General features: G+C 43.3%; 1 protein-coding gene across 2 annotated transcripts in view; it reads left to right on the top strand.

The window, feature by feature from the left end:
* The window catches only part of WDR47 (WD repeat domain 47), a 66015-nt gene that overhangs the window by 33627 nt on the left and 18715 nt on the right, over positions 1-13673 (top strand). For both annotated transcript variants that reach the window (XM_040406996.1, XM_040406997.1), the window contains exons 7-12: positions 180-355; positions 1894-2148; positions 3445-3499; positions 6385-6548; positions 6657-6826; positions 13292-13462. In XM_040406996.1, the coding sequence (XP_040262930.1) occupies positions 180-355; positions 1894-2148; positions 3445-3499; positions 6385-6548; positions 6657-6826; positions 13292-13462 (991 nt within the window). The remainder of the gene's footprint in view (positions 1-179; positions 356-1893; positions 2149-3444; positions 3500-6384; positions 6549-6656; positions 6827-13291; positions 13463-13673) is intronic.

A 13673-nucleotide genomic window follows, 5' to 3' on the forward strand; every position in this document is an offset into this window, starting at 1 on the left:
TCTCAACACGTAGGAAATGCCCACTCAGCCAATCACTGGCCTCAGGGGTGACCTGCATCAGGCAGCGATTGGCTGAGTGGTCATTTCCTGCATGTTGAGAGAGACCTGGTGGAGGGGTGTCCTACCGTCCCCATTCGCGGCCTTTGCAAGCATTACATTCTAGCTGTGATGTTTTCCAGCTGCGGGACTCTACAGAGCAGTTTGAAGAATATTACCGCCAGAAGATGCGTTACCAGCAGCACCTGGAACAAAAGGAGCAGCAAAGGCAGCTCTATCAGCAAATGCTGGTTGAGGGGGGAGTCAACCAAACGGAGTCTGAACATCCCCAAAATCTCACTGAACAGTTTCTTAACAGGTATGGTTAACTAATATGGGGGTATTGGGGATATTTAGATGAAAGCAGTTTACATCTCCTAAAACAGCCCCAAACTAAAAACGAAAAAACTTGAGATTTGGAATACAAGGCACATTAGTATTTTTGTCCTTTTTATTGCTGTCTAGTAAAAACCGTACATCTGAATATCCATTCTTCCAACATCGTAACTTCACTCGCACCCATTTCATCTCTCCGTTTTAGTAATGCTATGCTGAATTTTCCAATATTATTCAATCCTCAGAACAGGCAGGAAAGTGAGATGTCCCTCAATTATTAACACTCTTGTTTCTGGATGGAAGACAACCACTTTATGCTTCAGCCCTTTACTTTAGGCCTCATGCACACGACCATATGTATTTTTCAGTCGGCAAATTGCAGATCCACAAAATACCGATACCATCCGTGTGGCATCCGCATTGAATTCAGTGGGTCCATGGTCCTCATTTTGCGGCCAAGTATAGGACATGTCCTTTTTGTGGAACAGACAGACGGATGCAGAAAGCACAAAGATCATCAGTGTCCTTTGCACATCAGTATTTCTGTTGCACAAAAAGAATGTGTCCACAAAATTCAGACCATGGTCCCATTGAAGTTAAAGGCTCTGCAAAGTACCACACAGATGGCACAGAAACCGCATCCGTATTTTGAGCAACCACAACTTGCGGATGGAAAAACGGATACAGTTGTGAGTACGGGGCCTAAAGGAAATGTCTCATTAGAGCCCCTATTTTCCACATGATAATTAGGCAAATTATCGGGAACAAGCATTCATAGCAACACTGGCTCGTATAATCAAGCAATGGAACGGCCAGTAAACGATCGGCTGATGGACATCTTTCATGAAAGATGCCCGATTATCAGCAGCACATCTCCCTATATAATCAGCAATGTGCTACCGATAATGAATAGGACAGAAAGAGGGAGGAAAGAATCATTCTTCCCACATTCAGCCTGTGTAATTGGTCACCACATGTGTACTTTGTGGCAGCTGAAATTAATATTTCATTGTGAGAAAAATGTCATGGATTATACTTTGTGACAGAGAGATTGATTGAGAGCCATATCTGTGTGTATAGTGTATCAGCAGTACAATAGAGCTGTCATAAATCATCTACCCTCTAATAAGATGATGCTTTGCATATTGTCCCAGTCTGTACAGCAAAGCTGACAGGTGAACTTGGAAAAAAAAGGGAACTTTCAGCCTATTGTGTCTGCCCTAATGGCCAGTGTGACAACTGCTGCAGAAAAGCCAGTCTAGAAGCTGGAATGCAGAAACTTTAGCTATAGAGGTATAATGCTATATCTGTCATAGTGGTTAGTCACACGACCATAGTCTTCTGTGTGCCATCTGTGTTTAAAACGGAGAGCACACTGACCTGTGCAAGTCAATGGGGCTATTCACACTTCTGTTTTATTAAACTGCTGAGTGCCCCATAATTAAAGAAAACCTGCTTCACGGCAGCCATGTATTACTCTGCATATTTAGCATTTGTCTGTGTCCTTGTGTTCCCCTTTAGGTCTATCAGAAAGCTTGGTGAGCTGAATGTCGGGATGGAGCCTCTTAGTGAAGAGATTCAGACAAAGAGCAATCCACACAATGGGCCCAGAGACAGCAGCTCATCTGCCACCAATGGACCTTCTCCTATAGTAACCACTTCTCTAGGAAATCAGCAGCCTGATGGACAGAACATAAATTCAAGCACTCCTAGGAAGCTAGGAGCCTCTACCCATATACCTTTCCCAGAAGAGTCACCAGTGTTCGGAAGTTCAGGGTGAGTAACTCATGATGTATCATGAGACGTGGTTGCCCTGCAGTTTTCCAAATGGTTCTAGAAGGGAAATGTTTGTTTGCTGTTCTGCTAGTGTTGCAGGACCTTGCATACAGCAGCCATCGTTTCTGCTTGCTTGACCCTTTATAACATTACCCACGGATACAAAGGATAAATAATTAATTTAAACCCTAAGGCTTGACTACAGTTGTGCTGTAAATCTTGAGGTACCCAGTAAAGTTGGCAGGACCTATGCTATCTTATGTGAATGGGGGCCTCCTGACTCTTCCCCCATGATGTCTAGGGAAAGATAGATCGGTAATATTGAATTTGCATAATGCGGAGATGCGTTTAGCAAGCATATGTGTATAGAAGAATAGCCATTTTTTTTCGGCCAGCAGCTGTTGTATCTTACTAACTCGTTAGGCAGACATTTTGAAAAATGAATGTAGGCTGAAATCCTTTTAAACAGTTTGGAACCTATTAAGAGTTCTCTGCTGAGCCCAAGTCCAGTTCTAATTAATTATAGTGCTACACAACCCAGGTACATGATTTTTGTATGACACCAGGGTCAGAACAGCTTGAATGCACTGTTCTAATGCCCCTCTGCTAGGGGTTGCATTTGTGCAGCCTTTGGGTGTCTGTCAACATTGTAGTCACAATTTGTATTGTTTTGTATACATGTATTACTTAAAGTGTAACGTCATGTTTTCATCAAAAAATCAATTTTAGAATATGTTACTGCTGCAGCAGCATTATGCGTGAAGCAATCTTTTTAGTTTCTTCACATACCACTGTTATCTTTAAGTGTTTCCCTTAGTTATGGCTGTTTTAAAATTTACAATATAAGGACCTTCTCAAGATGGCTACTCTGTCAGTTTTCTGAGGCCAAAACTGCTTTCCCTCACTTCACATACACACTTGCTGTAGCCAGCAGCTCCCTGCCAGCCAATCGGATTGGATTACTGAGAGACACGCCTTCTCACTCTGAAGCCTAATGCAGGCATGCAGTGTGGAGGACCGCCCCTCTGTCTTTCTAGCCAGAGACAGACAAGCCATTGCAATGGTTTTTTAAGGAACAGTGGAAAGAAACAGAGGACATTAATAAAAGCTGTTATTATAAGGTAATTACAGATCTTTTGGCAATCATTGACAGACTAACTCGGGTATACATGCCTAGCTCTAATAAACTAGCAAAAAAATAGTTACACTTTAAATAGAACGTGTAATCTGTAAAAGAGCAATAATGTTCTTTATTTAGCCCATGTATGTAACATTTTACTTAATTTTTCCTTTTAGTGAAACACAGAACCTTGAAGAACCCCTAACTGCTAGTGCAAGGAAAAGTTCAGAGGTGAGAGGTTGAAATATACAGTGCGTTTGGAAAGTCTTCAGACCCTATCACTTTGTTCACATTTTGTTATGTTGCAGTCTTGTGCTAAAATGTTTTTTAAAAATTCTGGTTTTCCCCATCATTCTGCACTCAAACCCCCCTTAATGACAAAGTAAAAACTGAATTTTGGAAATCTTTGCTAATTTATTAAAAAGGAAAAAATAAAATTTCACATGGACATAAGTATTCAGACCCTTTGCTGTGACACTTGAAATTTAGCTCTGTATCATCTTTGAGATGCTTTTACACCTTGATTGGAATCCACCTGTGGTAAATTTGGACATGATTTGGAGAGAGACAGGCCTGTCTATATAAGGTCTCACATCTGACAATGCTTTTAAGAGCAAAAAACAAGCCATTAGAAGGAAAGAACTGCCTGTAGAGCTCAGAGACAGGATTGTGTGGAGGCACAGATCTGGAGAAGGGTACAAAAAATTTCTGCTGCACTGAATGTTCTCACAAGCACAGAGGCCTCCATCTTTTTTTAAATGGAAGATGTTTGGAACAACCAGAATTCTTCCTAAAGCTGGCTGTATCATCAAACTAAGCCTTGGTAATAGAGGTGATCAAGAACCCAGTGGTCACTGTGGCTGAGCTCTAAAGATCCTGTGTGCAGATGGGAGAAACCTCCGGAAGGTTAAAGGGAACCGGTCATCAACTTTATACCGACCTCACTCAGGGCAGCATAAATTAGTGACAGAAATGCTGATTTCAGCGGTGTGTCGCTCATGAGCTAAAAGTAAGGGGTTGCTGAGAACCAGCATCATGATCATTGCAGCACAGGCCTTGAAAAGAGTCAAATCTACCTGAGAAGAGTCCTGGTTATTATAATCTCCTGCTCTCCTGCCCATCTGCTGATGATTGGCAGTTCTCTCCTAGAGAGATGGGGAGAAAACTAGGTAAAAGACTGTCAATCATCAGCAGGTGGGCAGGGAGAGCAGGAATTTACGAATAACCATGACTCTTCTCAGGTGGCCGTGACTCTTTTCCAGGCCCAGTCTGTAATGATTTGGATGTTGGTTCTTGGCAACCACTTACTTTGTACTTATAAATGACAGACCGCTGAAATCAACTCAGTGGACAGAAAGAAGCCTCTTCTCGGTAAAAGACCAATGAAAGTTTGCAAAAAAGTACCTAAAGGACTTTAAGACTATGATGAACAAGATTCTCTGGTCTGATGAAATAAAGATTTAACATTTTTGCCTCAATTGTCAGCGTCCTATCTGCAGCGGTGTTCTTCAGCAGCTAGGACAGGGAGACTGGTCAGAGTTGAGGGAAATCTGAATGGAGCAAAGTACAGAGATATATTTTTTTTTTTATCACAAGGCCACAACGTAACAAAATGTGAAAAAGTGTGTCTAATTACTTTCAGAATGCATTGTATATGTATATATTATAAAGGCTGTGTTTAAATGATGTTTGTGCCATGTGTCTGACATAAAATTGTATACCCAAATAAATGTACAGTATACAGCTTAGTTGTCAGACAAGTCCATTTGTATGCCATATGTTTGCAGTCTGTACATCTTTACCTCTTTGAATAAAAATAATTCCTTTTGAAATTCATGCAAGATACCTGAAGCAAAATACAGTATTTAAAACATACCTGACTTAAAAAAAATAAAAAAAAAAGTTTTCATAATGGCTGTGCTTTGTATATCATAACTTTGAAAGAACAGGTCTGTTTTGGGCTTCCCTAAAGTCTTTCAGCCAGATTATTCCCTGTTTCAGCTGCACAACTAGAAGCATTTCACTCAGAAGTAGGGGGTGTTTTCCTTCTGTGAAGTCTGCCAGCACTGTACTGCTGTGACATCCTTTCCCTTACTTCCCACTTGTTTGTTTTCAGCTTCGGAGCTCACAGAACAGAAAAAGAGGGGGGAAATTGTGCTTACAGGCACACAGGAGGCTCCTGAGAATTCAGAAGCTGTGTAGAGGCAGTTCTTTTATCAGGCTCGGGATCTCAGCTAGCTCTGACACCCCCCACTTCCTCAGTCGTCTTCTGAGTCCCTGTTACTAGGGACCGATCTTTCCTGACAACAGGCAGTGGACTGCAAATTATGTGGAAGTGAGACCCCTAGTGGCCTTTACAGCTTTTTTCAGCTGGATGTAGGCATAATTTTTTAATTGAAGTGATTTTAGAAATTTTCTAGTTGCACTATTCTCTATTAAATGCAACTGTGTGAAAGTACAGTGGGTCTTGAAGTTACTCTGAATATTTTATGAAGATCGTTTGTGGTACAATACTTATCTTTTACCTATATGAGAAGATATTTAGATATCTCATATTTCATTTCCTGTTCCATGGGTCTGACATAATGTGGTCTGTACTTAGTATATTTCATGGCTCAGTATTTGAGCTTCCATGTTATTTATTCTTGTAGTGGTCTGTAAAAGACTTCTGACTTACTTCTACACTTTAGTCTTTCTTGTTTGGACTTGAAGGGTTTGTCCCATCACTACAACATATCCTCTATCCACAGGGGTCCCATCGCTGGGGTCCTGCCGATGAGTGGGGGATTGGGCACAAGCATGCATGTTCAAAGCTTCATTCAAACATAGGCACCTGTTCTAGTGATTGTTGATGGTCCCAGCAGGCACTGATCAGACACTTAATCCCTATCCTGTAGATAGGGGGTAAGCTGTTATAATGGCAGAACCCCTTTAATAGCTGTAAATTACTCGTCATGTTGGTCAAAGCAAAATTTGTGGTACAGTCTTTTGATTAGAAAGGCACACTGACTTGTTTACAGCAGTCCAAGTCTCTCCTCTTAAGTGTGGATTTTTAGCTTCATGGTTTGCACATGGATTCTTACCATTAACGTTTTTCAATTATGTCCCTTTAACAGCCAGATGGAAAATCAAAGCAGCAGTTTATCTGTCTGACAACCCTGGAGGATACTCAAGCAGTCAGAGCTGTGGCTTTTCACCCCAGTGGGTCACTTTATGCTGTTGGATCAAATTCCAAGACTCTCAGAGTTTGCGCTTACCCAGACTCCTTGGATACTACCAGGTATAGGATCTTAGAGTCAGTTATTGCAGTAAGTGACACAACTTAGGATGGCTTACATAGGCCATCAGCGATGTACACCTATCCATATCCATGTTACTGTTGTTTCAGCACCCCAAGCAGCCCCATACAGCCAATGGTTCGATTTAAGAGGAACAAACACCACAAAGGGTCCATTTACTGTGTGGCCTGGAGCCCATGCGGGCAGCTGCTAGCTACTGGATCTAATGACAAGTATGTGAAGGTGCTGCCTTTTAATGCTGAAACATGTAATGCAACAGGTAAGACAGATTGTCACATACTGCACTTTTCTTGTACCCTTGCCTGACATTAGTAATATTTTATGTTATGTGCCATACTGCATCCATAAAGAGTTTTTTTTTTTCTAACGTTTCATAATGGGTTAACAGAGATGATTCCTATTGAGTGATTTCTCCTCTGAAATAGTTCGGAAGCCTATGTCCGGAGTCCATGCTGTCCTGGAGGAAACACAAACTCCACTTCTTATGACCCTGGGATCTACCACAACTTTAAAGGGGTATTCCAGCTTTTAATATCGGATTGGTTGGCAGTCCCACATCCGGCACCCCGCCATTCAGCTGTTTCGCCGATGCCAGAAACTAAACCGTGGAAGGAACTGGAACCAAAAGGCTCCCTCCACCGTGTAGTGGCCCTGCGGGCATACTGTAGCTAGTCGGTGTCAAGTGTTGGACCCCCATAGTTTTAATATTGATGACCTATCCAGAGGGTAGGTCATCGATATCAAAAAGCTGGAGTACCCCCCTAAGAATGTATAAACCTTGTTTCTAGTGACAGCCTGTAATCACGTGTATGTCATTTAAAATATCATCTACTACAGTATGTGTGGGTACAACGGCCATGAAATTCTGTACGGTCAGATTCCTTTACTGGTTTCTGATTTTAACTATTCAATTTAACAGTGGAATGCAATGGATTATTATGGTCTCCGGTAGGTGGAGGAGTGCAGACCCTTCCCCCAGGGACCAAAGAGGCATATAGGAGATGTGTGCAGCGTTGTCCTTGTGTATAGTGATTCTGTGCTGCGTTACCTAGTCCTCCTGCTGTATAATAGAGCTGTCTCTGTCCCTTGCCCCAAGTGATCCTTGCCTGTGTATACAGCAAGTTGGCTACAAAAACTTGAAGACTGCTCCGTGCCCCGTATAGAATCCTGCACCATCCTGGCATACTGGCCATCCACAACACTGAGTGGCAAGTGCAGAAGAGGAGGAGAAGACCTGGGAAGTTGGCGATGGGCCCCAGCAAATCGCAGTCGGCGGCTGAAAAGCTGAGAATATGTAAGGCAAGAGGCCCAAAATGGCGCCGCCGCTCCTACTACACCGCGAGCGGCAGTCATGCGAGGTCTAGCAGCACAGCAGTCTGAGGCGGAAGGTACGGGGGAGCCTGAGCTTACTTTAAAAACTGTCTCTGATCAGCTTTTAACAGCGATCCCTACATGTCAGACCTCACTCGTAAAATAGAGGAAGTGAAGGTGGACCTGGGCCTGCTGAGGCAAGATGTGCAGCAGCTCTGGGAGCGAGTGCGTCACACAGAAGACAGGGTCTCGGCTTTGGAAGATCTTACTAGACCACTTGTTGGCAGAGTGCACGATGTGGAAAGGTCTGTGAGCCTATCGCAGCAAAAGTGTGACGACCTTGAGAACAGAGCCAGACGTAATAACGTCAGGATCCTGGGTCTACCAGAGAGAGCGGAGGGCTCTGATCCGGCCACTTTTCTGGAAATTTGGTTCAAGGCGCAATTTCCTGAAGCGCCATTTTCTAGCGCCTACGCTGTTGAGAGAGCGCGTCGGGTTCCCGCCAGGCCTCCCCCACCAGGAGCTCCCCCAAGGCCCCTGCTGGCGCGGATGCTTAATTGGAAGGATAGAGTTCTTATCCTGAGTCAAGCAAGAAACAAGCGTGACATCAAACATGAAAGCGCAAATATATCGCTATTTCCTGATTTTTCAGCTGAGCTACAAAAGAAGAGGGCCACCTTCATATCAGTCAAGCGACGACTACGTGATTTAAACCTACAATATTCCATGGCTTATCCGGCGCGTCTTTGGGTGATTGATGGATAAAAAACTTTTTTCCGTTGATACAAAGGAGGCGGAGGAATGGATCTCCAAGAGACCAAGTCGCCCAAGACCTCACTAACGTTACTACCTTCGCAGAAGTCGCAAGTATTTTGTTCACACTGCTACACCCACCTGCTAGATGCGTTCCATGCGTTCCGCTGACTTTTAACATCATTGTCTGGGACTAGGGAGAAATCCCCTTTATTTATCACTCTGATATGGCGGCGGGATGCTGCCTTCTTCCTTCCCTTCTCCTCCTTTATCTTATCCCCTTTTTTCATTTCTCCTTCTTTAAATCTCTGTATGTGCACACATTATGCAATATTATTTTCTTTGTTTGCTACGGGGCCGAGCAGACACCTGCATAGGTTTAACATCATATTGCACTATGCAGGTCTCCGGTAACTCACCACAAGATGGCAGCGATGTCATCATTTACAGGTTCACTCAATTATCTGTTACACTACAGTTAAGTGATACACTGTTTATTCTGTTAAAGGCATACACTATTCATACTAAGCTAGCGCAGAGGGTACATGAAAGCAGGTCCAAAGAAGAGGCTCTTTATCTCTCTGGTGTTGGGGTATTGATCTATTTGAAGAATAAGATGTCTGATTATAGATGGCAGATTTGAATGTTGTATCCTGGAATGTAAGAGGATTGAGCAGCCCTAGGAAAAGGATTGCTGTATTCTCTCATCTACGCCAGTACAGTCCCCATATTCTGGGATTGCAGGAGACCCACTTGACACCAGAAACAGGGAATAGAATCAAGAAGCCATGGGTTCAGTGGTCACTAAATGCGTTCGGGTCGACGCATTCCAGAGGAGTGACTATACTTGTTCATAAGAACATTAGATGGGAGGTTCAGCAATATATCCTTGTATATGCATTCATCAATTGTGTTCCATATGTCGTGATCAACATATACAATCCCCCCCCTGCTACTGTAACCATATTCCTGGTGGCGATGAGCTTTGCTGCGCAGTATCCCAATGCTAAACTACTCTGTATGGTTGATTTTAATTTAGTGTTGCATGAAGATATGGATAGATTTCACTCAGGAAGGGGAGTAGATGGTTGCACTCAACATGTCACCAACCTTTCTAGAATGATTACGGAACTGGGATGGTTAGATATGTGAAGACTGAAACATCCGCTTCAGAAGGAGTACTCCTGCTTCACTCCTGCCAGGGGTGCCTTGTCCAGAATTGATTATCTTCTAGGCAATGCAGCAGTATACACAGATCTTGTGGATGTTGGATATGGACCACAGGGACCCTCGGATCATGCACCGGTTTTTGCTCAACTTAGACTTCATGATGTTGTCAAGCAGAATATCAAAATGCGCATTCATCCATTCTGTATGTCTCTTATAACCGCGAATTATAGAATTCCTGATCAGCTTCAGTTTTTTCTGGAAGTGCAGGATGAGATGACTGATGATTTGTTACTCTGGGAGACGATGAAAGCCTACTTGAGGGGATGCCTCAAGTCGTCCATATCCTATATCAAAAGAGATTCTGCGCGCAAGGAACTGGAATTACATACTAATTGCAAGGAGGCAGAGAACTTATTTAGGTCCAATCCCTCTGAAGTGAATAGACAAGAATGGATGCTTAAAGGTAAGCTTTATATGATGCACCTCAGGGAAAAGAGTGAGCGCAATTTATTCTTTTTAAAGCAGCAATCCTTTGAGACGGGTAATCAGGCGGGCAAATTACTTGCTCAAATTGTACGTAGTAACAGCATGTACCCCCCCCGGACGGAATTCCGGTAGAAGTGTATTCTAAATATGCTGATGTATTGGGACCCCAACTTCTTAAATTGTACCTGGCTACTCAGCAACGGTTATCAGAGTCCATTTATGATGCTACTATAGTGGTGATCCTGAAGCCAGACAAAGACCCTCTGGAGTGTGGGTCATATAGACCAATCTCGCTAAAGAACCTAGATTATAAAATACTTACTAGGCTATTAGACTGAACAAGGTAATCTCCACTATAGTACATAAAGATCAGTCAAGTTTCATACCGGGCAGATCGACATCTGATAACATTAGGAGAGCGCAGTCCATCGCGCAGATAGGATTGGCAGGAGATAAGCACTGGGCCCTGGCATCGCTAGATACGGCTAAGGCTTTTGACTCAGTGGAGTGGTTGTACTTAATAGAAGTGTTACAGAGCTTTGGCTTTGGCTCTAAGTTTATCAAGTGGGTGGAGATATTATACCAGCTTCCCAAAGCAAGCATATTAGTAAATGGGTCGCATTCAGAGTCTTTTGAGCGCCATAGAGGCACTAGGCAAGGGTGTCCCCTGTCGCCGCTACTGTTCGCCAGCGATAGAACATCTCGCCCTCAGAATCGGGCAAGATCAGGTCTTCAGAGGTGTGAGCATGGGAGATTGATAAAGTGGGATTATATGCGGATGATCTCCTTCTTTTTATGGATAAACCTGAGACTACGCTCCCTAGTGCGATTGAAATAATATTAATATTTGGGGTGTACTCGGGTTTGCACATAAATTGGACGAAATCCGCAGTTATGCCCCTATGGACACATACGTGGCCCTCACAATACTGTAACTTACTGGTGGTGGACCACTTCAAGTACCTGGGGATTGTGATCACCAGAGATCCCCAACTGGCATATACTTTAAATATAGCACCCCTGGAACCTCTGTTTACTGATAAATTCAGAACGTGGAAGTCCCTACCGTTCTCAATCATGGGAGATTAAACCTGGTCAAAATGATTCTTTTGCCCAAGGGCCTGTATCTCCTGGCACATGCATGCACTCCGGTACCGAAGGGATTCTTTGGTCACATTCATTCACTGGTGGCTAATTTTATCTGGGGAGAGTCTAGACGGAAGCTATCCCTTAATGTTCTACAGAGATCTAGGTTAGAGGGGGGAGCTGCCCTACCTGATTTTTTTTTCCTATATTACCTGGCTGGTCAGTTGAAATTCTTAACTTCTTGAATCTCCGCTTCAGAATTGCCGAACGCAGAATACTATCTTAGAGAATATTTACACATGTCTTCCCTATGGCCTGTACTGGAAGAGTCACGTTCCGTCCCCAAACGCCTGCTCCCTATACATAGATTGGCTCATCAGGTATGGAGCGCTGCTAAGATGCAGTCACTCAAAGACCTCCCGGATGATATTCCAATATGGGATAACCCCATGTTTACTCATTTGAGAGAATTAGAAGGGGTGAATCTGTGGAAATCCCATGGGGTCCTCATCCTGCGAGACTTATATGTTGAGGGCACTCTGCACTCCTTCTCACAGATGCAGGAGAAATTCGAGTTACCCCGGAATTTTTTTCTTTAGATAGCGCGTGCCTCAGCTGCAGATAACGGCTCAATTTGGGGAAAAAGAACAAAACATTTCAAAATACCCTCTAATAGGAATTCTAAGATCACAGGGCCCGAGGGGTATCATTTCTGTGCTTTATACGCACCTGCTCAATAATCGAATGCTGTTGAACCCCCTCGCTATTGAGGGGAAGTGGAAAATCTCAATACCTTCTCTGACGGCTGATGACTGGAATGAAGCCTTGATGGCTCCGATGAAGGTCTCCCCGTCGATCAATAACAGGTTGATCCAGTTGTTTGTTCTGCACAGAAGCTACCTCACGCCCACTAGACTGCACAAAATGGGCAGACTACCACACAATAGATGACATAGATGCTTACAGGATGGTGCTGACTTCTGGCACCTCATGTGGGATTGTATGTATTTAAAAGGCTTCTGGAGAGCAGTGATAGAGGTATTGACAACTATGGTCCCCTCTGCAGTACCGCTTTGTCCTAAGATTTGTGTTCTGGGTATATTAGATGAGGAGATTTGGGGACATTACCACAGGGTATTCTTGAGTGAGGCTCTGTTCTTCGCTAGATAAGCTATTGCCTTGAGATGGATGGCTGATAGGGCACCCACACTTGGCCAATGGAAATCGCTGGTCAACCACGCTGCGAGTATGGAAAAAATTGTATTTATTCACAGGAAATGCCCACAAAAGTTCCATAAGGTATGGGGAGAGTGGTGTTCGTCTCCTTTAACTCTACATAATGCATGCATGTACTCGGTGGCTGATATGGTTCGTGCTCCTGCTGTATAATAATATGCGGATCTCGTGCTCTGGAATGCCGCTTCATTATATCTGCTGATTACGTCTTCCTGATCGAGACTGGATCTCTCTTCATGTTGGATACAAGGTTGTAGAGATATTTCATGATGTCAATGTATCCCCTGCGTGGGATTTAACCCTGCTTGATAATGCTGTAACTTGCCTTACTTGTTAAACTCCAATAAAACGAGTTAAAAAAATAAATAAATACGGGATTCCGTCATTTTCTGATGATCATGAAAAAAAATCACATGCAGATGTTGTGATAAACATTCACCAGTCACATAAGCTATTACTGCAGCTGTTTGTATATGTATATTGTAATTTGTAGTGCAGCGAAGGTCCTTATAGGGACCAAGCCCTTTGCGCAACATTTGATAATTACTCAGTGTGACCCTACTACAATATATTATAAAGCGTGAGCAGCGCATGAGGTAACTTTGTCTAAATTAAATGTCAAACATGTCCTATTGTCCTTGTATCGTACCGGAGACTTTAATGCAGAATCTTGCCTTTTCAGGGCCAGATTTGGAATTCAGCATGCATGATGGGACGATCAGAGACTTGGCTTTTATGGAAGGGCCAGAAAGCGGTGGTGCAATATTAATCAGTGCAGGAGCAGGCGACTGTAATATCTACACTACAGACTGCCAGCGGGGGCAGGGACTTCATGCATTAAGCGGGCACACCGGTAAGCATCACTGTAGGGTCACATCAAGCTCAACAATTGTTTCAGGATCCTGTATTTTTTGCTTTATAAGACACACTTTCTTATCCCAAAAATGAGGGAAAATGTCATAAAGCAAATACTAAGCACTTTCATTTTGTAAGCGCTCATTATTATGCATTAGGCGCTGTGCTCACTGCTCCCTGGTCTTCTTCCGGGCGCCCGCTGTGCTGTG

The sequence above is a fragment of the Bufo bufo genome, chromosome 9, assembly GCF_905171765.1.
Source record: "Bufo bufo chromosome 9, aBufBuf1.1, whole genome shotgun sequence".
Lineage (NCBI taxonomy): Eukaryota > Metazoa > Chordata > Amphibia > Anura > Bufonidae > Bufo > Bufo bufo.